This window comes from Platalea leucorodia (assembly GCF_965183815.1).
Source record: "Platalea leucorodia genome assembly, chromosome: 3".
Classification (NCBI taxonomy): Eukaryota; Metazoa; Chordata; class Aves; order Pelecaniformes; family Threskiornithidae; genus Platalea; species Platalea leucorodia.
The window spans coordinates 53,366,093-53,391,302 of NC_138825.1; the positions used below are offsets into that span (position 1 = coordinate 53,366,093).

A 25,210-nucleotide genomic window follows, 5' to 3' on the forward strand; every position below is an offset into this window, starting at 1 on the left:
GTTTTGTTGTTTTTTGGGCTTTTTTTTGTTTGTTTTGTTGTTGTTGTTGTTGGGGGTTTTTTGTTTGGGTTTTTTTTGTTTTTTTTTTTTTTTTTTTTCTATTGGGTAAGAAACAAGGCTCTTTTACACTTCCATATTCTTGCTCATCACTGTAAATTCAGAATAGCAGCGCTACTACACAGCACAAAACCATCCTGCCAGCCATAGAAATCAGTGCTTACTCTAACAATATTTATTCCTTGTGTTAGCTGTGGCTCAAAGCATGCATTCCTTTGAACATAAGGTCTACTAGCAAGCACAGAAGTCAAACCCTGAGCAGAGTCATCACAGCTTGTTAAACTCACCTGCTGTTTCATTGCACTCAAAGTTTATGACAGTCATTCTCTGAAAGCCGGAACTACACGCATCCCCATTCGGATAAATTAAAGTGAGATCCCCATCAGAATATCTGAGTAAAAAGTCAGTTTTAGATAGAAACATGGGATCAGACACAATCACACAGTGTTCTTCACATAATAGAAGCTACACTCTTTTTATTTAATAATTGTCTCACTCAAAGGGAAAACAAATGCTTGTTCAACATTAATACCAACATTTCTACTGTAACAAAGGCTTGCATCCACTGATTTTTCTGGTTACTTTTCATAAATTTGTACAAAGTTTAAAGAATGCTCTAAAGCTATTCCAGCTTTCAATAGAATAGAATATCTGTGCTTTCAGTTAGAATAGACTATTTCAGTTGGAAGGGACCTAAAACAATCATCTAGTCCAACTGCCTGACCAATTCAGGGCTGACCAAAAGTTAAAGCATGCCATTAAGGGCATTGTCCACATGCCTGAAACAATGACAGGCTTGGGGCATCGACCACCTAGGAAGCCTGTTCCAGTCTTTGACCACCCTCTTGGTAAAGAAATGCTTCCTAATGAACATTTAGTCTAAACCTCCCCTGGCGCAGCTTTGAACCATTCCCACATGTCCTATCACTGGATACCAGGGAGAAGAGATCAGCACCTCCCTCTCCACTTCCCCTCCCCAGGAAGTTGTAGAGAGCAATGAGGTCACCCCTCAGCCTCCTTTTCTCCAAAGGTGGAATATCTGTTCCCATTAGTTTATTGCATGGCTATTTTTGCAGGTGGAAGAAGTCATACGTCCTGGAAGATCACTCCAACAAACCTGCCATGTGCTTACAGACAGAATGGAAAACCATATCTAGGTGAATAATCTCTGCTTTGCAATCTAATGCAAACTATTGTCCCAGTATGCCACTTGGGAATGCTGAAGTTCTTAAAAAAAAAAAAAAATCACAAAATCCTGGACTTCAGTAGTCTCGGATATGATCAATGCAAAGGAAGCAAAGATGCCCTCTTGTTGAGGGCAGCTTCTAGAACACCCAATCCTGATGCTAGTTTACATGCAAAACTCAAGGAGGGCAAGAGGCGACACAGCACAATCTGCAAATCTGACACCAAAGCTGATGAAAGTTTCTTCCCTGTCTAGGCAATGGCCTCTACCAACCCCATCTGCTCCTTCATTTGCTAATGCTATCCTGGTATACTATTAATGTTTTTCTATACAAAATGCAAGTATTTTTGCCTAGTTTTGTATCAAATATCGCTTACATGACAAATAAGGGCATCAAATTAGGAAAGAAAGATCAGTCACTCAGACAAGTTAACAGGGCTAAAGAGCCTTTACACACCTTAGGGTTTGGTTCTGAAATCTGCCTGCCACTTTTTGCTGGTTACTTGAAGGTTTTACTTGGCAAGATGAAGTGTAGCCTGTGCTGTCCTTGCAGTCACCTGCAGTGGTTTCCCCACAAATATTCAAGTAATAGTAATACTCCTCTTTGTCATCTTTGGCTAAATATGGTGTGACATAACCTGAACGGATAAGAAAAAGAAAAGTGTTCTAAAACACAGTAGAACAGATGTAAAAACCCAAATATCTATAGAGGACATTTTTCCTGTCTCCAACCATGGAACTGGAAAACTGGCTAGTCACACCACAGAAGAAAAATAGCGAGCTTACCTGGATGTTGAATAAGTGGTCTTAAATCAATGGAGATATCATGTTGCTCATTAGTCAGAAAACAGCTCCTACTCTCCAGGTAATCCCTGTGACAGGCATACTCAGTAACCCACTCAATTTCATACCGGCAATTTGTTTTTGCTGTGAGTTTGGGACCTGCACTCTGATACAGAAATGAACAGAATTTAAGTTACAAGTAGAGAGACTTATTTGAAATATAATCTTTAAAGCAACAGCATCACATTCGTTTAGCGTCAGTAATGACTAACTTCATCTGTAACTTGCTTAACAGCTGCAAACGTTGTCTCTGTCCTCTCAGAAATAAGTGTTGAGAAGAAAGTAAAACAGCTCTTATTAATGATGTGGCAAACTAGAAGTCTAAACAGAGTTAAAGTATCAGGCATTAGCAGAAGGTCAGCAGCAGTAACAGTACATTAAAAAGCACTTTTCCTTAACACATTCACAAAAGCAGATCATAGAATCATTAAGGTTGGAAAAGACCCTTAAGATCATCGAGTCCAACCGTTAACCTATCACTGCCAAGTCCACCACTAAACCATGTCCTTGAGCACCACCTCTACCCGTCTTTTAAATACCTCCAGGGATGGAGACTCAACCACTTCCCTGGGCAGCCTGTTCCAATGCCTGACTACCCTTTCGGTGAAGAAGTTTTTCCTAATATCCAACCTAAACTTCTTGGTCGCAGCTTGAGGCCGTTTCCTCTCGTCCTATCGCTTGTTACTGGGGAGAAGAGACCGACCCCCACCTTGCTACAACCTCCTTTCAGGCAGTTGTAGAGAGCAATAAGGTCTCCCCTCAGCCTCCTCTTCTCCAGACTAAACAACCCCAGCTCCCTCAGCCGCTCCTCACAAGACTTGTGCTCTAGACCCTTCTTTGGACAAGCTCCAGCACCTCGATATCCTTCTTGTAGTGAGATGCGTGAGTCCAAATTGCTAAGCACAGCTTGGATTGAGGACTCCTCTAAGGCAAACACAAAGAAGGGAGCAGAGATCAAGTGTTCTCTGAAGGCAAAGAAGCCTCTTAAGACACTGATGTTTTAGCAACTTTGATTCCCTCAGTGCAAATCAAGACTAAAAGACGTTTGAGAATTCTTTAGCCAACACTTTCGTCAGATGCATTTTCTGTAGTGAAATATTTTTGCACCTCTGGGAGAAGGGGTAGTCTTGTTTTTCCTCACTTTAAAGTGAAACATTTAGAAGCTCACCTTGTTTCATAAATCTGTATTTCTGCCACCCACTAAAACAACAGGCAGATACACAGGTAAAGTATCAGATAAGTTACAGGCACAAGTAACATTAGCAATACTATTCATATTATATGTGTGCATAGCTGAAGTGAGGTATTACAAAGTGACAGTAGAGAAAGGACTGTGGTTTGTTTCTGCAGTGATGAGGATGAAGTATGTACCTAGATAGCTAGGTCAGATGAGAGACAAAACATTAAAACAAAAGTTAGCCAGACAATAGTTCCTCCTTCACTAATCTGTAACCAAAAGCATCATGGTATGAAATGGCAGAGCATTAGCAATAGCCACTCTGGCCCAGTTTAAGGAGTGTGGGTGGCTGAGATTACCTGGAATCACATCAAAGTGACAATCATAATGCATTCAAGCTAGGCTAAAACTGTCCCCTGCAAAAACTGAGCTGCTGCTTAACACTACAGATTTTACTTTAAGGTAATAGGAGTTCAGGAGCCTGCTTAGTAAATGACAGACTTGTGCCATGCAATGACACTTGCTAGCTATTTTTTTCTCCTGAGGAAGGCCAGATTAATAGAGAAACAAGTTACAGACAACAGTTGTAAGCATGCCCAGCCTGACTGAGGATGGAAGAGTGCTCATCAGCAAGCAGAGCTCTGGGCCAAGAATTAACACCGTACTAACTCTGTCCTATTCTCAGAGGAAAGCTTTGAACCCAGAAAAGGACAACCAAATTCACCAAAACAAGAAAGAACACAACCCTGGGAAAATTTTATTCAAGTTCTTGTTTTACGCTTATACTCTTCATAAAGTCTTCCAGAATTTATTTAGGTTCCTACACTCTTCACAAGCTGCAAACCAGGAAGATTTCTGTTCCTGTCAGCCTTCAATAAAAATGAAAGATAATGCACACAAAAGTTAAAGACCAACCATTTAACACAAACTAAAACAGCAGTTACCTCTTCTCCCCTCTTTGATGGGCACACAAAAGTGATCGTCACTGCTGGGTTGTGGCCTAGGCAGAAGTCTGGATTTTCTTCAGCACTGTATATTCTCTCATAACTCAATACCAGCCTAGAAACAGAAAATGGCAAACCGAAAATACAATTATGACACTATGCACTGTACAGAAGAAGGACATTTTTGAAAGAACATCTGCCCTTTGCTAGATACCCAGGCAGGATATACCAAAGTAGCCCTGCTCCTGAAAGATACTTTTACAGAGGTCCTTATTCCTTTAATCTTAACAGTTAACCAAAATAAAGATTAAGACAGTCCCAGCAAAATTACTTAATACAGCATCCTCTCGTGCCCCAGTTAAGACTATGCTCAATGCCCCGTAACCCATATTGTAGCGGGAACTCGGACAATAGTCACAGTCAATAGTCACTAGATTGATAGAGTCAAGAGAATAGGCTGATAGTCACTCTAGCTTTGCTCTCAAACTGCTGGACAGCAGATGTGAGAAACACTCTTGCAACTTTTGGAAGTAATAACCACTCACGTTTTACCACATTCCTATAGTTTACCACCTCCATATGTCTAATCTCTTTCCATTCTGTCCTCAGAATTAAAAGCAAGATGAACTCATTAGCAAACTGACAGGAGGAAGGCAACTGGGACAGATCAGACAAAGCAGGAGTAGGAGAACGAAACCTGGTAACTATCTGACAGGGAGGGACAAATGGCAAGATGACTTGGATGAGGAAACAAGGAGACCAACACAACTTCCCAACTAAACATTACTGCTCTATACAATCTAACAGGCAGAAGACAATAGCTGGTGGAGGGGTGACAGCCTGGCTTCAGGTTAGCCACACTTCTAACTGGCCTCTCTATACCTTAGGACACAGATATACAATCATCTGGGTCTCTTCCCAGGCCACCCTAGTCTGATTGAGCACATACAATGGATTTTCCTCAAGCAATGAAGAGATCTTCAATCCTAGCAGGGATAAGATAAAGCTTTCTTGCCAAGCACTTTATAGAGTACTAGTTGCACTTTAATACAGGAACAAGCTTGTGCTTCCTCAGATGTAAGCTTCTGCCTTGGTACAGAACACCTCAGCCACTTGTTTCACGCTGGGGGAAAAGCCCTGCAACGAAGGACTAACAACTTTGTTTGTAAACCAAAAGAAAACCCACAATCCTGTCACTGAAATAACCCAGTTATTAACCTGGTTTATTCTGCTTATTTTCTTCAGCTTGCATCTGAGAGAAAGAGACTGCTGCAGGAGTCAACAGGGTACTATTGACCCTACAGACAAGGTAAGCAGGCTCAGATGACTTTAAGCTCAGAAAGATCAGCATGTTGAGTAAGTCCCTTGAGCCACATCGGGTTGTTCGGGTGGGTTTTTTTGGGGGCTGTTTTTTTTGTTGTTTGTTTGTTTGTTTTTTTCTTTCAAGCTATGCTTCCAGCACAAAAGGCAGCAAACAGAACAGAGGCAGCATCAAGGAAACAGTCCCTAGTCCCAGCTCTGCCACTACCAGGAACAATAAGCCTTGCATTCCTGATCTATTTCTTCTATTAAGAGCTCATTAATGCAAAACTACAGACAGGCGACATCCATCATCTTTTAAAGTACTCCTGGGCAGTAGTGTGAGCCAAATACAGTACGTAAACCCACAGAGAGCCAAGCACATTTACCCTGTGGGCCCTCAGACAGTAGGCAGATGGGGTCAAATCTCACTCTTTTGCTTGTGGGCAGAGAGCAGCAATCATCCCTCGCTTCTGAGAGTTTTGCAATTCTGTAAAAAGGAGTCTCCAACAATGAAGAAGAAAATTTGATGTGTTATGGCAGTACAACAGGATGCCTGAAAAAGACTCTGCCCTGCCAGTATTTGAAGAAATTTTTTCTGCCAATGCTTCGAAATTGAAGTGGTATTGATGTTAAGTTTTAGAAGACTCATCTGTTACCAAGACTGTTTTTTTTCCAGCCCAGATGACTGAGAAGCATTTACGGAACTATAGAAGTATCACCACAAAAATTACATACCTGTCTTTGTCATGAAGTTTCAGCTGTTCCTGTGGATGGCCAACATCATACGCCTGACCTTCGTGTAACAAGCAAGCAGCACTGCCAGCAGGGCAGTTTCTGGTCTCTCCACTTGGGCTTCCTGTTATAGAATATAAAAAATAAAATATAGGACTCTAAGCGCTGCTCTACCTGAAGCATCTTGCCATTTTATCTGTGGGCTTACTTACCATTTGCTGCTTTACCCTTTTCTAAAAATACCTTTAAAACAGGTTACATTAAAATGCAAGACAAAATCTGAACTGCTTGTGATATACAGGGGGAAGTTCATGCTGCCCTGTTTTTGAACAGCAAATTCATCCTTCCTGCGAAAATAGCTGCAGCTAGTTTCCAGTTGCTAGTACAACTGCTGGATGTGTAGGACTTTGAGAACTTCTAGAAGTGTGCCAAGTATTTTTTTTTTTCCCCACAACATCAAAATGATACCAAGTAATGATAACTCCTCCTCACAGGAAAGGTTTTTTTCCCCTCCTTTGTTTCTTATAAACCAACTTATTCAAAGCTGTCAGCAAAAAGTTTCAGACTAATGGGATTTTTAAAAGAATAGACCTGCCACTAGAACCAGAAGTATTAAACCCTTAACAGGGGCACAAAATACATATTTAACTGCAGAGTAAAAAACACAGTGGGAGTATGCAGCCAAACTAGCCTTTTCAGCAAGTTTCAAATGAGTGATTTTGCTGGTTTAATTCCTTACACATATAGCTCCCAACTGACATGAAAGTGCTAGCTATGCACCATTACTTACCCCAGCACCTAAACACTATTTTAGGTGCATCTCAGGACATTCACTTGGAACTAAGCAACAGCCTTGAACTGGAGCCCAAAGTAATAAATTCAGAGCACATGAAGTGCTATGAACCATCTCGGTTCTATTTGGCAGCAAACAGAAGCAGCTACCAGACAAGCTGAGCTCTTCCACTCAGTCCATTTTAAGTCAACTTTTCTAACAGTACTTGCCCATCCAGAAGGGGCATATCTCCAAACACCCCAATAGCTGGAGAGTAAGACTTGGCTTCGCAGAAAGCAGCCTTCAAATCATCAAAAGCAGCTTGAAACAGTAGCACAATTTCTAAAATACTGATCTTTGGTCATAGGACAACCTCAACTAAAGCACTGGAAAAGAACCGCGCTATTAGAAATTTATACACCGACAGGTGACACAAGCAAGTGTTCACACCTAAGTCCCTGCAGATGTTTATGAACAAGGAATCATCATCAGAATCATCCACCAAGTAGTGTCCTGAAACTTGGATGAGAGGATTCAAGTCATGTTTCTTCAAATCTTCATCAAACACATAGCAAGGGACCTAGAACAACAACAAAAAATTACATGCAATCCATGCTACACAAGTAGGGAGAAGTTATGAACAAGCATATATAAAGCCAGCTTAATATGTGGAAAAGGTTTGTACTTCTGGAAGCTCAAATGCTTAAAGCTAGACTTAAAGCTAGATATGCTGACTAAAATGAGGCATTCAAAGTTAGACTGTTCTGCTTTAGCTTTTGGAAGAGTTTTACTGCAAACAAGCACCCAGATGACAAAAGAAGGTTGAAGAGTTATTTAAAATTCTCGGCTCCACCCACTTCCAACAGATGCTTTATATGTCTATGAAAAAGTTAGGTCTACGGGGGTTGCTGGGATTCATTTACAGTGGGGGCAGGTGGTTAGAGTAAAATTGCCAGATGTGTGAAGAGTAACCTCTGCATGCATAGTACGTAGATTACCTCTTTCACAGGTTTAAACAAGTTTTTCTTGCAAGCCACAAAGGTCCTCCATTCAAAATAGTGCACACACTCTGTTGCTGTTACAAATTCAGGGGTACCCTATTTAAAGGAGAAAAAATATAATTCTTTGAAAAACAGACTTCAGTTTTACTTTACATCTGTAGACAGCAAGAAGTTCATTCAAGAGATTAAGAAAAACAGAATGCAGCATGTCACAGAGCAAGGGCATACAGTTTCCTAATAGCACTTGTTAACAGCAAGTTTGTTATTTAACAGCTTTGTTGGTAAACTCAGGAAGACGCAGGGTGCCAAATCCTTCTCAGTCTGCATATGCACCAATTCTCAAATTAACATGTGCCAGTCCTAATACGCAGTAATTGTACTACACCTTTTAGAAGAGCTCACTATGCCAAGTGATACTGGAAGAAGCACCAGTCACATCTAGTTACTAGAAAGGAAAACGCCAATATAAATGCGTATAAATAGATGAACAGCAAGGCAATGCATGGTTTACCAGTACCCTGTCTTTTATCCTACACGGAAGACTGATTAGCAATCTCTTCTGCTACACAGAAAGAATACCTCTGATCTCAGCTACTGATTTTCATAGGCTCGTGTTATACACATTTGTATCTATTTCAAGATGGGTGTTCTACCATGGTTCAGGGCTGGATGCTCAACTGAATATCTCTACTTCGAGGAAGACAACTATCAGATTTTTCCATTCTCCCTCATCACCCCAACTAGAAGCACTTTAGCATATTTAAACTGATTCCCTCCCTGTTTAACCCTGCCATAAAAGTGTCAGAAACAAGTTGTTCCAGACACTATTACAAAATCCTTTTACTAGGTCACATGAAGAATAGGTATCAGAACTATGCTAACTAGAAGTTTGAAGATTGTTATGATCTAGTGTTACAGCTGGAGTTGAGCAATAATTTTTAATTTAGTTTAAAGAGTCATCTGCTGAAACAGAACAGGAAGCATTTAAATCTCTGCTGCACTGGCACTTTGTTTGAATTGGCTAGATTTCCAAGAAGGGGTGTGCAACAGCATCATCAGTGACAACAGCAGCACTAATAAGTATTATCTCTGATACACAAATATGTAAACTGATCACAGTCTGTACAGAATACCCAGCTGTGGTATCAGTTAAGTGTGTGGAAGGTGTAACTCCAAAAGCACGTGGAGGTGAACTGTATACAAACACGCCTCTAGGAACTTTTTTGGGACCTCCATTCACACTTTAAGCGGATTCCCATGAACAACTACTCCTCCAGAAGCTCAGCTGGACGCATAAGCACTGTTAGTCCAACTACATGCAGACAAAATCTAACACTGACTGTTGTCAGCTATGCTGACCCATAACAGAGGTCAGTCATTTTCTTCAGTGTTCTATTAAACAGCCATGCTAGGTCCACAGCTTGGGCATAGCCAGCATTTAAACAATAGCTCTCATTGTTACAGCAGCCTGTACAGTGTTGCCTCATTCCTCCATATTACACTATTAAAATACTACATTGCAATCCCTATAAAAACATTGAAGACCCAGAAGAGCTAAGCTGCAGATCTGTAATTATTTTCTACTGGGACTAAATTTTGAAAGCCATAGTAGATAATGACCTTAATTTGGTACTAAAACATAACTGGCTCTTCCTTAAGCTATGAAGCTCAGTGATTAGTACACCCACGAGTACAGCAAGCCTCTTTAAAAAGCAAGTTAGAAGTGCTTGCCATTTCCATTGAAGATAAGAACACATGATTTAGACTTACCAGTGTTTTCCCACACAGGAAGTTAATGTTGCTTTGAATTTGGTGCTGAGTACCTTGCTGCAAGCAGTCATGTGTAGTGCTGAGTTCCAGAAGAGTGTCAGAAACTTTTTGCAAGCCTAAGTCACCTAGGGTTTGGGGGGAAGAAAAAAAAAAAAAAAAAAAAAAAAAAAGAAAACAGAGATTATCATAATACCATGTCTTCACAGAAGCTCAACAGACAGGCTCTAATTTCAAGTACTGAGCAGCACAAGACATACCAGTCCACTTGAAGACAGTCTTTGAACAGAGTACAACTGAAGACCTTCCTTGCAGTTCTTGTGATTTGCAAGACTAGATCCAAGTTAAGATAGTGTTTGGTATCTCTAATCACACTTCTACATTCTCAAAGGTTTTTAGCAAACACTTGGAAAGTTAAGCCCAACAGCAGGTGCCACTACAAACTAGTCACTGCCTTAGGAACAAGGGACTCCATCAAAAAACTGTTACCAACTAGTTTCAAGTACCACAATTCACGCCTTCCTCCCACCAGCTTCTATTTATCAGCTTTTTAGCCTTTAAGCCATTTATACAAACAGCGTCAGCACAATGTGAGTCTATTATAGAATCATAGAATGGTTTGGGTTAGAAGGGACCTTTAAAGGTCATCTAGTCCATCCCCCCTGCAATGAGCAGGGACATCTTCAACTAGATCAGGTTGCTCAGAGCCCCATCCAGCCTGTCCTTGAATGTTTCCAGGGATGGAGCATTTACCACCTCTCTGGGCAACCTGTTCCAGTGTTTCACCACACTCATTGTAAAAAAGGTCTTCCTTATACCTAGTCTAAATCTACCCTCTTTTAGTTTAAAGCCACTACCCCTTGTCCTATCATGACAGGCCCTGCTGAAAAGTTTGTCCCCATCTTTCTTATAAGCCCCGTTTAAGTACTGAAAGGATGCAATAAGGTCTCCTGGGAGCCTTCTCTTCTCCAGGCTGAACAACCCCAACTCTCTCAGCCTGTCCTCATAGGAGAGGTGTTACATCCCTCTGATCATCTTCGCAGCCCTCCTCTGGACCTGCTCCAGCAGGTCCACATCTTTCTTGTACTGGGGACCCCAGAGCTGGACACAGCACTCCAGGTGGGGTCTCACAAGAGCAGAGTAGAGGGGCAGAATCCCCTCCCTTGACCTCCTGGCCACGCTTCTTTTGATGCGGCCCAGGGTACAGTTGGCTTTCTGGGCTGCGTGTGCATGTTGCCAGCTCTATTTACATCTTAAGATTAAGTCTACTTAATGAAGAACCCATTGGTGCCTGGGCACAGCCATTGTACTGGCGTTGCCTGCAGACAAACCCAACACAGATCCACTACCTCAGTGCATGTCCCCCTGCAGCTCCCATCCCCTTTAGCACAGCTTGCATGTCACACAAAGGCTAGGGTCAGTGCTGCATCGCTGCACATCTCTCTCCTCCCCAGCACCTGACACAAAGGGGAAAGGTGGAGTACATTTCAAGTCATGATGAGCACCAGCTCAGGCCACTGAAATGTTCCTGCTCAAACCTATTTTGGTTAGCATTAAGCACCAAGCCCTGTTAGATCTAGCATGCCAACTCAACCCTGTCCATCTTGATAGGTAAATTTTAATTTTGCAAAGAGTTTGGGTTGAACTATAGAGAATGCTATAAAATGTGAGTATTGACCAGCTTTCCCCTTACCGTTTTTGTTGATGTCTACACTAGGGAGAAATCAAGTCAAATCTGTAGTCACTGCAGGCAGCAGCTTTGCACCTAGGCCAGACATTGTTTCACCTTAAAAACACACTCGTTGGAACTTTGCCCAGCCCATTATCTCCTCACTCAAGGCAAGCAAAACTACACTACACCCAATATAGTCTTCAGAGCAAAAGGAGCAGAAGCAAGCGAACTGGGCAGGAAAAATACAGTCAAGGCAATATTCTGCAGAAACACCATTTAAGACAGCTGTACTCAAGGCTGTTACCAGCTGCCAGTGCTTCTCCTAGTGATGGGCACTGTTTACCATCTTTCCAAAAAGTGCCGCAGCACTATTTTTCAATCCAGTCCTGAAAAGGAACTGGGAAGACATCCATTTGTGACTCTGATGATCATCGTTTGTGTTGAACTGTAGCAGAGAGAAAGCGACTATAGCCACCAAACTTGCAGGTAAAGCTGAAACGGTGGCAGTCAGAATGGAAACTCTATGCTAACCCACACGGAATCTTCTCAGTAGCTCAGAGCTCTTCTATTCATGCCGCATATGCTTATGGTAACTGTGTTAGAGGAAGGCACATTAAGATGCTCATAGCTAAGCAGCCACCACAGCACTCCCTGTATAACCAGCGTGACAACTATTACAGACTGTTCAATAACCCTCCGCCTTCTCAAGGGAAGGTAAGAGTGGAGACATGCCAGCCCAGAACGGCAGCACAGGCTTAACCTGTACATGCATGCATGTGTGCAGGCTGAGAACCTGCAACAGTGGAGCATGTTACCATCACTGCGGCTCAGTGCCACCTTCCAGGCACCTGGAGGCTGTCAGTGGCTCATACCTTTCATATTTCCTGGCACTCTTATTATCAAAAGGCTATCTTCAGGTTTTAAGACTTCCAGCACGGGTGCTGACAAAGGTGCCATGCAGCCCTTTTAAACCTAAGAGCTACACACTACTTTGAGAGCAAGATTTCTACTTATCACATCATTGTTTGGAAGATGCTGGCAAAGTGTTTCCTTTTCTTCCCTAGATTAGCAGAAGGAAGCCAACACGACTTTCTAGTCAAAAGAGCTATGTATAGTAACAATATGCACACATGATTAAAAACACTCTGGTTATAAATGTACACAGTTTTAAGCCCCAGCTTAGCAGAGAAGTTATGGCAACACCAACTGAGGACTTACCTCAATGCTCTGTAAGCATTAGTTCTCTCTCAACTCTGAGAACACACTACATAGCTCTAAAGGCCATGTGAGCCAACTCCAATTTCCTCAGTTAATGTGATATTCAAGAAAAATCAAGTTAAGCCAGTACATCTTGTCTACTACAGGCCAATATGCATGCTCTCCTCCCCGCTGTGTGCTTAAAACTAGTTTGGAAACTTGCAAAAAGTTTTAGCAAGCATCTCTTCAGTGGCACATGACTCCTCGCATCCCTGCTTCCAGAGCAAGTAGTCTCGTGAACCATCCCCTCACACCATCAGCTTCCCGTGAGCTTCCTTCCAGAACACTAGTTCTGCAACCACCTTTTCCATAACATCAAGCTCTCTCTTCAGTGATCACTCATGTTTTCTTCATGACTTTAGAGATGCATTCCTTCCACAAAGTAACACACTAAAATCAGCTAGTACAGCTCACAAAAAATTAGCACTAGAGACTTCATATTACACAGTTGTGCTCAATCAGTATCAAAGGCACTGTCCACAACACCTTTTCCTCATTGACTCCTTCATGTGTTCAGCTGTTTGGAAGGGGAAAGGCAATCATGGAAGACATCTGATCAGCTGTCCAGAAGAAGGGGGCATTTAGGTGGCAGCAATCATTTCATGTCCAGTCCTTCTACTGCAGCTAAACAAAGCGCATGTTTCACCACTCAGGTCAACAAACAATTACAGTAATATTTCTGCTTTCAATTTTAGTAGTGGTTCAGCTAAATGGCACACGAGTCACTAAGTGCCACACTACGTTAAATAAGTACCACATCATTTCCATCCTCACTGATGTTCAAGAACTAAGCATTTGCCTACATCTTGAAAACTTCTAAGGTAAATCAATAAAGCTAAAGAACTTTTTCTATGAGAGGCCTTTGAGGTCTCAGCACCAACACGGGTACATCCCACTGACACACAGTTAACATCAGCCACAAGGCTTCCCTTGGATACAGACTGACCACAGTCCCAGAGCATATAGCCTTACCCCCTACCAAAGCTGGGATCAACAAACAGAACCAGCTGTATAGCTGTTACCTCTTGCACAGATGATATTTAAAAGCAAAACTATTGTTTGCAGTGAAAGCTTCCTTCTGAAAGAATGAAGAGGAGATCTGATTAAGTCCATATTTGAAGAAATCTTACAACTTAGCAAAGTTTACCAGTTGGCAAATTGCCCTTCATCCTCCAAATCAAAGCCCTTCAGCTGCGCTCAGCTTTGGCATACAAGTAATCTCATATCAGCTGCATTGCTTGAAGACTGGTATGCATCTTAGCTTCCAGGTGACTGGAGTCTACACTGGGAGTCTATACCTGCCTAGACATGGATTAAGGAGATTCCTCTTTTCTCATTAAGAGTGTTTTTTATTTTTTTTTGACAAACAAGAGGCTTGATAATCCATTAGCATGATCTCAACTCAGTGTGATGGTGCTGAAGCTCCAATGCAACTAGAGGCAGTACCATGAAGCATCGCAGGTGTCACTAATAAGCCTCAGACTTACCATGAACAAGAATGAAACTTAGACTATTTGACCAATAAAACAAAGCAAAAGTCAATGTTGATGTTAACTGCATTGCCTTGATTTCTTAGTTTATTGCAGGGTGGTTAAAAACGTATCTTACTTGAACAGGATTTGTGGCTTAACCCTTGAGAATCAGTTCAAACAGCCTCTGCAAGACCAAGTTATGATTGTTGCCAAATCCTCTTCCACCCAGTAGCAGTCAGGCAATAATACACTCAAGGTTTGCATACAATGAAATATTTGATACTGCTCATGGTCATCACCCAGCTCTGTTCTCCCTTCCTCTTTCCACAAGAAGCATGGAACAAAACCTACACAAGCCTCTAGGTCTCACATCTCCCTGAGGGGAACAGGCTTCCTCAACCTGCCACATTTCAATCTTACTCAAAAAAGCACGTTAAAACAGATGCCCAGATGCTGCTTCCTTTTGTAATCCACAGGCAACCAAAGCCCCAACTGCCTATGAGTTGAGACCCACATCAGCAGGAAACAAAATTCCTGCTGTACATTTTAGGAATGAAACACATTAACAGCGTCAAGTGGTCTACTGAGATGTCACGCTCCTCAGAGTAGAAGATGCTACTACATGCAACTGTAGTTTGAACTCAGATGCATCTAACCAGTCACCCCAGAAAACTCTGGAGCTTGAATATACTGCACTACATAAAAAACCATGCAGCCATGAACTGCGATATACTTTTATTCATATACCCAATGATTTTATAAGTCTGGGTCGCAACACTAGTAGTTTGTTTGAAAAGCACTGACTGACCACAGCCTGAAACCAAAGTATCTCTACAGTTAATGGAGAGGGGTGGAGAGAATGGAGGTTAACTAGCTGCTGTGCATCTGCATACAAGCGAGAATCATCTTCCAGCAGTTCAAGCTCAAACACTTTTACTGAAGACTCATAGCTTCTCATAAGAGCTGTCTGCCAATGGAAAGCAAGATTGGCAAGCATGTTAGATTCAACCTTCAGATCTGCAGGACTAAGAGGCACTCTGAAGAGATACTGTTCTTCAGAAAGCTATTGCTTTATTCTATTAGAAGTAAATCAACTATCAGAAAACCTCTTCATCAGTATTCATATATTATTGTTTCATTAGCTGAACCACATAAGCAACCTTGAAAGTGATAAGCATCCATGAAAATAAGCACACAAATACTGTTCAGAGCACAAGCTGCTTCTGATTGATGAAACCATGTGCAAGCATGTCTATAGGAATATGCCAGTTTCACATTTAGATCAGCATGCAGAAGTCCACCACTCCTCCGAAGACCAAAGACATCTGTGAACTACCGAAGCAGCCACCAGATTTGACAAGTGTAACTGAAAACAGAGGACTGCATGTAATTGACTTCTTTCTGCGTGTAACAACTTAAAGATCAGAGCCCAGAAGCTTAGCAATACTCCAAGACTGCATTACAGTGAGTAACCTGACTCCAAACAAAGAGCTGGTATAACATCAGGGTAGGCTGTAGTATAGTTTAGAGCTATAACTCAAGCTTTATCCTGTGTTCACTATCAAGCTTCAAACAAGGCTGTGCACAGTGCATATCCTGCCACAGGGAGATGCACTTATTTCTACTTGAAATAGCCTTGCACAGTTTCACACTAGAGTACAGTTAACTAGACCATAAGTTTCACTGTCCTGTGAAGTGATTTTCTGCAATCAGATCACGTTTTCCCAAATCTCTCCAGTAAATCTACAACAGAATAAAGTTTTACACTGTTCTGAGAAGGAAAAAAAATCTGTGCTAACATATCAAAGTTTGCAATAGTTATAAGATCACCCATTAACTACTTATGAAGAAGGACGCTTGTTTACTTACCTACAGACAGATAGGTCTTGCTATTGATGTCATATGCACAGACTGCACTCGATCTTCCACACTCTTCAACACCAAAACAGAAGTTTATTTTATAAAGCACGTGTTTGCCTGCATCAATTGCTTCCCATGTGTAACTGAAAAGAAAAAAAAGCCTGTCAGTCGGTATTCGTAGCGGCTGCACTGCCATCCTCTAGATACCAGTCCCTGAAATAACCACGTTATAAAGCTAAGAGCACCACTAACTCAAGTTTCATATTTGTGGTCTATATCTGTCAATACCAGAAATAATTGTTACTGTGTCAGGGCCAAGAACAAAACAGAGTTAACCACTTGAGAAGCATATATCAGGTCTATTTTCCCTTTTCTTGAACACACAACCGCCCATTGTTCTCCCTCAAATCTCTGTGAAGGTCACTCTGACTAGGTATATCACAGGTGGTGATCCTTTTTCCTTGAGAGCCTGATAAACCTCTCAAACATGTTTGTCAGGTTGCACACTACTGCACTTTATCAATACCCAGTAACAGCAGCAGAAGTGCTAAGACTAAGTGGAAGAGAAGAGCCAGCCACGTCCTGCCTGGAGCTGCAGAGCCACCTACCTTCAGGGTCAAAATTGGGGTTGAGATTCTCACAGCATTCAGACTGAAAGATGCTAATAATGCTTATTAGGGCCTAGCTGCACCTTTATGCATTTTATATATATAATCTATCTCAATATCGAACAGACAGTTTCTGAAGAGCGATGTCAGAAGCTGGAAAGCAAGCAGAGCTATCCACGAGAGACTCAGTGAAAGATCCCACAAGCTAGCTACAGCCATATCAGAAACTCAGCTGTCTAAAAACTGATAAAGGAACATGAAGCTTTGGTTAAATACAATGGGGAATAAATCAGAGTAACAGAAGAAAAAAATAAAACGCAGTGTAGTTCAGAGGTAGAGCAAGGATCCTCTTCCCTCATAGCAAGTGCTAAGACTGCAGTGAGATGTGGTCAGCCGCATGACACAGCACTGCCCAGTCTCGAGGCAGGCCCAGGTCAGCTAGTTTGGAGTCAGGAGCTCTTTAGACAGCCTGGCTTACTAGCATGGTGCTGGGGCCAAGCTCTGTTAAAAAGGCACAGCTCAGTAAACATTTGCCATCAGCTTGGCTCAGCTACACCTCTTTTAGTGCTGGCAGCAGCCTGCATCCTCTGTACAGTATTGATTTTTGCAACATACAAGATTCCTCAGCTTCCCTTCTATCCCAAGTGGAAGCTTCAGTAGGATTTAATACAGAGTCATCACATCAGAAAACTGAGGACAGCACAGTTACTTGTTAGGTATTCCCATAATTTACAACTCACACAGGGTTTAATGCATCTATCTGACCCATAGAAGCATTTGTCTTAATCTACAGGTTAGTACCAAATCCAGCGAGGGAGCTCAACTCCCCCCTCTCAGCTATCAAGAAATTAGAAGTTGACCACAAGCTTCACCCATAAGGTTTGTTTGCCTTAATCTCTAGCTCACAGGTGTTGCACCCCTTGACATTAACATACCCCAGATCCCCCCTCCAGGAGGAAAACCTGTTCTTGTTCCACACTGAAGCCCAGTCCTTGGGTGAGGAAGGGGCAACAGCAGTTCAGCTACTTTGCCCTAGATTTTGAATCGTCCGAGAACTCCTCTCAAATCCAGTGCATCCCATCTCTAATCAAAGAGCCAGCAGTAAAATACCACATACGCTTCCATTTAATTACTGATTACAGGGTTCTTGGCTTCCCTGTACTACAGCAGCCATATTAATTTCAGTCTGCTAATGGGTGGAACAAGATAGGGACAACTACAAGAGAGTTCTCTCTGTGAACTGGGAAAAAAAAAAAAAAGAGAGAAAATCTTTATATCCTAATTACATTGGAATATAAAGGCTCAAATATAATAAGGCTCCAAAAAATAACTAACCAGGTACCAAGTCATACCCAAAACACCAATAAAATTACTTTTTAATCAGATTCAAGGACTGTGTCTCAATCCTAGACAAATACTTGCCATTATTTTTTCCTCATAAGCAGGCAGAGCTAACATTTTACAATCATACTGATTAGTCCTCTGAGCTAGTTTCTTGCATTTCTGAAGCAGATAAAGACAATCCTGATGCAGGATGATAAATGAGAATTAAGCTACAGTACAGAATAAGCAAAGTTCAGCAATGGAAGAAAGCTTGACAACACACACAAAAAAAGTTGTCAGTTGAACCTGACTCTACCTTCAAGGGCACTGAAAACAGCAAGAGATTAAGACTAAAGCTGGTTTTACCACCAAGAGAAAATGCATTTCAATCAAGATACAATTTCTTCACAATGAAGCCCCAGAAAGTTAGCATTTCACTGAAAAATTCCCAAGGGTTCCAGTACTCTTTTTTGACTGGCTTTGGAAGACGACAAAAAGGCAACGTATAATATCAAGGCACAAAGTTTTTGATCAAGCTAGAGTGTTCTTCAGTGTGAGCTTTTTTTTTTGTTTTAAGAGAACTTGCAAGTTAAAATCTGTTTGTGAACTGAAGGAGAATCCAAGTCCTTCACACAACAGAATTATCACTCTATGAGAGCTTAAGGGTTTTGCTTTCCCAGTTCTATGTTATGAAACAGAGGAAATCAACATCTTCAAGTCAGTTCACCCACATGCCAGAAGCAAAAGAAAAACAAGATGAGCAGCTTACAGAACAGAAGGAAAGCAGTCACTGAAGCCAGGCCTTCCCTCCGCCCTTTCACAGGCCCCTGGACAGGGAAGGCTGAGCCGTCCATCAAAACAGTCCACAGAAAGGAAATAAAAAATCCCACGTTTAATCATGTTCCAAACCACACCTTCAGTGGCACACATAAATGAAAACCTAATGCAGTTTCAGAGTAGTATTACTTTCAAGGAAGTTCAAGTGACTTTTTTTTTAAATGGGTGGGAGGATCAGGGCAGGATTTATTCACTGGCAGTAACCGCAGGCTGGATGTAGCCTAACCAGCTGTTCTCAGAGAGATGCAAAATCACTTTCACAGTAAAAGCAAGAATTCTTTCTCTCACAAGTAAGACTCCTGGCATTAAATCAGTGCATGGGAATAGTTTCAAGTTGCACATGCTCTACTTTCCAATAAGATACAAGCTGACCTCTCCGCTGCATCCCATAATGGAAACGATCTGTTGGCAGTCACATTGCCCATCCTGACCATGGCTGAGCCATGCAGACCAGCTTCCTCCAGCTGCTCAGCACTCACCTCCACCAGCAGCAACACCTCATGTAATTACCCCCTTGCCAGGGCCAACTAAAGTTATCTTGTTCGAAGGGCTTAAGCTAACCCAGATTCAATGAAGTTGAACTAGTTTAGGGAGCTGTTTTACCAACAGCTCTAAAAAGCAACAGCCCTGGTCACAGGGTGGGGTGCAATGCACCCTCTAGCCAGGGGGCTTGATACCGCTGCTACCTCGGAGGTGACACCGTTCAAGCAGCCATCTCTGGTGCAGTTCAAGGTCTGGGCTCAAGCATGGCATCTGCCTTGATTAAAACTGTCCAATAGTTATTTTTGCTGAAATCACAACATGACGCCTGTTTCCAGATACACCCAACCGTGGACTACCCCACAGTTAGAGGCCTGAAACATACACACACATCAACACCCCAGAGCAGGCTCTCCTCCTCTCCCCTCCCTTTCTCCTCCCCTGCGTATTGCTGGGCCCAGCACCTGATACAAGCTGGACCCAGGGACTGCCCTCTCTCAAAATTAACTCAGCAAAAACAACAGGTGCATGCGCATGTGTGTGGAGAGGGGGCTGAGCCTGGCCAGTTCCCAGTCTGGCTCACCCAGGTTTCTGGCTGTGCACCAGCAGCAGGCAGGCAGGGAGGATCCCCTGCTGCAGGCAGCGCCAACCCAGGCCACTGTCAAAAGCAGTTGTGCAAGCAAGGTCCAAACGAGTTACTAGGGATAACCTTGCCTGCAGGTCAGCCTTTCCAGCTACCTAGCTTTGTTTTTAAGACACTGAAGCGACAGCATGAAAAAAAAAAAAAAATTAAGGTACTTTTCAGCAACTTGTAAGATCAAAAGAGAGCTCTGCATTTTTTTGACAAAGCAAAGAAGCAACTCATGGAGAAAATAACATAAGAAAGGGAAAAGGGACACTAGCATTAGCGAGTCTAGTTTACCTTGCGAATCAGTAGCTCAGGCATTGAAGTCAGACAAGGTGCAGATGGCTAACGGCTGTCACAGCACGTGCATCCCCACGCCAGAGCCACTTTGAGGTCTGAGCACTAGCGAACCACTTCAAATGCAACAGAGCACCAGAAAGACTATTGCTACCATTCCCATAATCATGCGCAAGCAGTTGGTTCTCAAACTCTTACCCAAGGGATGGCTGCTAGGAAGAAGAGTACATGCTGCTCCAAACAGCTGTAAAGCACAGTTACAAAGAAACATGCATTTGCACTCTGGGGAACGCACTGAAGCAGCTCATTTTGCTGAAGGGGTGTTACACAGACCATCCAGCACAGAGGCAAGGCAACCTACAGCCACAGAGTTGGAAAGTGGATCCGTATATGATTATGCATCCACACAACGTTGTGTCCAGCAGCTCCTCAGCTATCAGAACATTGCAGAGATGAAACTAATACCTGAAGGTCTTTATGAGCAGGTTCAACCGGCACGATCACAGGTAGACAAGCCCAGAAACAATTTCCGGGATGACCAATTCAAATTTGAAGCTGGCAGCTCAGATCCACTAGTTGCCACAAAAATCACTATTAGATGGGGCTAACATTTTAGCACAAATATGTACGGTAAAGAAACTTCTATGTCAAAGCAAGGTCTCCTTACAGAAAATGAGAACTTGAACGACACAAGGTACAAAGCTATGGCTGTGCTTCAAGAGCTTTTTAATGCCCTACTCATGCTTAGCTCTGCTCTAGCTTACCTGTCACTTCTTCCAACCATCATGCACAGTGCACGTCTTCAGGCAAGTCTTCTCACATATGCATCATGTGTAATAGCCTTACAATTACACCACAAGCTGTTCAGCTTTCTCCATCCAGACGACCTTTGGTCTTTCATGCTACATTGTAAACCACATCTACTACATCATCTTACAGAATGCTAAGAAAAGGAATAGCAGTTTGAAGTTCAAGTACACAAGAGCTATAGTACACAAGAGCTCATGTGCTGAGAAATCACATTTAAGCCATTATAATGGCAGCTTCCCAGGCATGTGAAGCAACCATGCACATATGCAAGTAAGTCCAGTAATGACTTATGACATCTCCCACTTAAATATGTCAAAGTACTTAATAGAGCTGAGCAAGTTCACCTAAAGGTCGTTGTGTTATTCAAAACTACAACATTAAATGTAAAGTAGACTTGACTTACAACCCCAAAATTGGAAATTCTGCATAACAGAAGTCCTGTGATGTACAACAGTTTAAGGAGTTTTCCTTCCACTAAGGAGTCTAAAAGTTACAGAAGTTATGCACCAACTCCTATCCTTCACAGCAGACAAAAACGTTACCTGTCATCAAATCGTCTCTCATCCAGGGCAGATTATCAGGCAAAACAGCAGGCAAAAGGGGCAGGTTGTATTTGCTGCTCTGCCATCACACGCAAAATATTTCCTGCAATTTTTTTAGAGGGGAAAGAAAGTTTTACAGTAACTCCCCAATGTTACCTGGAAGGTGAACCTAAACTGTCAAGCTTTCTTTTGGTTTTGAAGTAGATGGATTTAAAGAACAGTTCACAGAATTAACTCCAGAATTTGTTTCTCCTACGTTGTCACACGAAAGACATAAGGGGAAGAAGGAAAAACAGGGAAAGAGACCAAACTGCCTAGTAACGCCCTATATCCAACCAGTTCCCTGCGTTCTTCCCCAGGTGCTCATACTACAGCAATCCTGGAGACACCTCTACACAGAAGATAAAAAGAGAATGCCAGTTGCAAGTCACACGACAGCACAGTCAGCTGTGGGAGCACACAAGAACAAAGGAGAAAGCATGACGAAACCAGTCACTACAAGCCATGACATTTGACAAAGTTTCAGAGAATGAAAGCTTTTCTTCTTTCCCCAGACTGTCCAAGCATACCAGCAGTAAGGCTACATGAAACAAGCAATGAAAACCACTAACTCAAGTTTAAGTAGCCCCATGCTGCAGCTCTTGCACAAACGGTTTTGACGCCTTTCCTCCTCCCTGCAAGACAGCTTTCCTAACCTGAGTATCACTCTACTCTTATATAAAGGACAGTCAGTGCCTCTTCTAATCCCCAGCATTCTCCTTCCTTGCCCCCCGTTCAACGTTCACACACCAGACAGAGAGGCTGCTGCAGCTTCACCAGCCCTATTATGCCACACAAGTGTCAGGACATTGTTTTCTTAACAGTTATAAAGCAAATCAACACCTTGTCTTAAGGCAGTGCAAAAATAGGTTGGTCAGGGACTTGTCCCGCACACCCATGTTGTATCTTCTGGCTGAGCCATCAGCCAGTAGCGTGTTTGCATTACCTAACTGCATCATCCCTCACTTGGTAGCTTTTCTGCAACTGTGCCAGAGATGACATTTCACCACTGACTTCCATGGAGTCTTGCCACCTGTCAGACTGCAAGTTCTTGTTTTTTCCTTTACCCATTCTAGATCACTAGGCATAAGTCCTTCAAAGCAGTTTTTCCCACCACGGCACAACAGCAAGCGCATGTTTTTGAAGCAGTCCCTCTTAAAAGGAAAACTGCCGATCATGCTATCTATTCACAACTTATTTTTCACTTGCCAGTAACAAAAGGAAACTAGCTTAAGTAATTTGCACCCAAAAAGAGACTGCATGTCTCTCAATCGTACACCCAAATATTACTCTAGTCACAGACATGCAACAAAACCAAGACAGATATTGATAGGACTTACTGCTATTCTCAAAATAGGAACTGCTTGAGAATCGAGTCATTTAGGGAAGGTTTTGGGTTTTTTTTAAATCATCAGAGTCAGAGAAGTTAAATTCCCTCCAGAAGCCACACAATAGTTTCTCATTTCTGTCTCAATTCTATAATTAGGGTGGTCATCTGACAAAAACATTTTTTGCCTCCCTCATGGGTTAAACTTGCAAGCAAACCTACTTTTCCACTTTTTCATCATTTAACAGTATCATAGCCCAGATTCTGCCAGGAGAAGAGCCCATTCCCTCCAGTGACCCAACCTCTGCCCTCAGTGCTACATTCACCGCGTTACATTGGTGCCAGCCCAGCCTGCCCTTGATTGAGCTAATGTATTCCTATAGGTACCACTGCATATTCTGGTTAAATAATGAAAAAATGAAGACTAGCAAGATATTGTTGCCAGACTAAGCTCATGGCTGAATTCATTGGAGCAACATGCCAAAACATGAAGAATAGTGCCATTTCCACATAGCAGTTTTCATTTCTCAAAGCTTTCCTAACTCCCCTGTAAGCAACTTAATGGAATCCAGCGATACCCTTAGTGAAAAGATGACTACCAAGTGATGCCCCTTGCAAATCACTTCGGGGTTTTTCACACTAGAACGGATACAGCGACACACACCAGCAGTCCTGACAGCAGGCGACTTGAACAGAGCAAGTCCTCCCCATCTTCTCACCTGCAACCTTCCTATATCCGCAGAGAGTCGCTCCACGAGGTCCCGCCGGGGACTGCTCCACCCTCCGTAGCGGCCCACGCAGCCCCGCCACCCCCCGCCACCGCGGCGCATTCCCCACAGACCGAGCCCGGCCTTGCGCCTGGGAACACCTGCGCGCCCAGCCGCGGCCCGCGCTTCCCCCCGCGCTCCCCGGCCTGAGCCTCACAGGGCCGGGCCACCGACAGCCCCCGGGCCGAGCCCCCGGGCCGAGCCCCCGCGCTTCCCGCCCCTTCACAGGCGGCCCCGCGGACGGCAGCAGCGAGCACAAGCACAGGGAGCCCCGGCCGCCCCCCCGCCCCGCACTCCGCCGGTTACAGCCCTTCCCCGGGGGAAGGCCCTCGCCAGCCGCCGCCCGCTCCGCCCCGCCGGCCGCCCCCCGCTGCCCACCTGCACAGGTCCCGGTAGGCGTCGCTCAGGGCCGCGGGGGCCCCGCCGCCCCCCTGCGGCCCGAGGGGCAGCGACAGGAGGACGAGGAGGAGCGGGGCGAGCGCGGCGGCGCGGGGCCGGGGCGGCGCCATGCGGGGGCCGGGGGTGCCGGTGGGCGCGGGCCGGGCGGACGCGGCTGCCCCGGGACGTCAGGCGGCGCCGGCGACCAGCGGCACGTCATGTGACCGCCGCCCGCCCATTCCCCGGTCACGTGACCGCCATCACGTGCGGAGGCGGCGCTCACATGATGCGCCCCTGCCCCCCGCCGCCGAGTGGGCGGGGCCTCCCGCTGCCCCTCACCGCCCGGCCCGGCCCGGCACGTGCTGGGCGCGCCCCCTGGCCGCGTGCTGCCGCCGAGGGAGGGCGCGCGGGGGGGGGGGTGGTCACGCGGCCTCAGGCCTCAGGCCTGCGGCGCGGCGCGGCCGCTCACTCCGTCCGTCCGTCCGTCCATCCATCCATCTGTCCGTCAGTCAGTCAGTCAGTCAGGGCCGGGCCAGGCCGTGACCGGTCACCCCTCCTCTGGAGCGCCGGGCTCGGGAGGGGCGGGCTGCCTGCCCCACGGCCCGCTCTCCGGAGGCAGCGTCGAGGCCTTGTGCTGTGCCGGCCGCTGTCCGGCTGCCGGGTGGGGTTAGGCGTGCGGAGGCTCGGCCCGTGAAACGCAGGGTGAGCGGCACAGGGGCCGCGTCCGAGAGGTGCTGTTCGGAAAAAGTTAAATCGGGTTTTAAATAAGTTGCTCAAAATGTGCTGTGAAGTCTTGGGAGAGACCAGAAAACCCGTTGGGGATGGAGCCTGAGGTGGCGATGACAGCAGCGTGGCTGGTTGTATGGCGAGAATTACTATGACAGCAGGGAAGCTGGCGTGGTGTGGAAATTATCCCGCGTTTCAAATGGCAGCAGGCAGGAGGGGAAGCTTGCACAAGGCAGCAGCCTGGTCAGAGGGAAGTGGAAGAGATAACTGGCCTACCACCGCTGCCTCCTAGACTACTGAGAAGAGCCAGCCAGCCCAGAGGGTGTACAATAGATTATTTCCAGGATTTAGCAAATTTTAGCTGGGGTGCTTAATATTCAAAAGAGGGACTTAGTATTTAATTTTTGTG

General features: G+C 44.1%; 1 protein-coding gene across 1 annotated transcript in view; it reads right to left on the minus strand.

Moving 5' to 3' along the window:
- IGF2R (insulin like growth factor 2 receptor) overlaps positions 1 to 24,295 on the minus strand; it is a gene marked incomplete at its 5' end in the record, with an annotated part of 63,128 nt that extends 38,833 nt beyond the window's left edge. Inside the window, 11 exon segments of the mRNA XM_082306474.1 lie at positions 345 to 448; positions 1,701 to 1,881; positions 2,030 to 2,192; positions 4,208 to 4,322; positions 6,245 to 6,365; positions 7,464 to 7,593; positions 8,012 to 8,110; positions 9,785 to 9,909; positions 16,052 to 16,185; positions 24,076 to 24,208; positions 24,211 to 24,295. Of these exon segments, the coding sequence (XP_082162600.1) occupies positions 345 to 448; positions 1,701 to 1,881; positions 2,030 to 2,192; positions 4,208 to 4,322; positions 6,245 to 6,365; positions 7,464 to 7,593; positions 8,012 to 8,110; positions 9,785 to 9,909; positions 16,052 to 16,185; positions 24,076 to 24,208; positions 24,211 to 24,295 (1,390 nt within the window).
- Between the last annotated feature and the right edge of the window lie 915 nt (positions 24,296 to 25,210).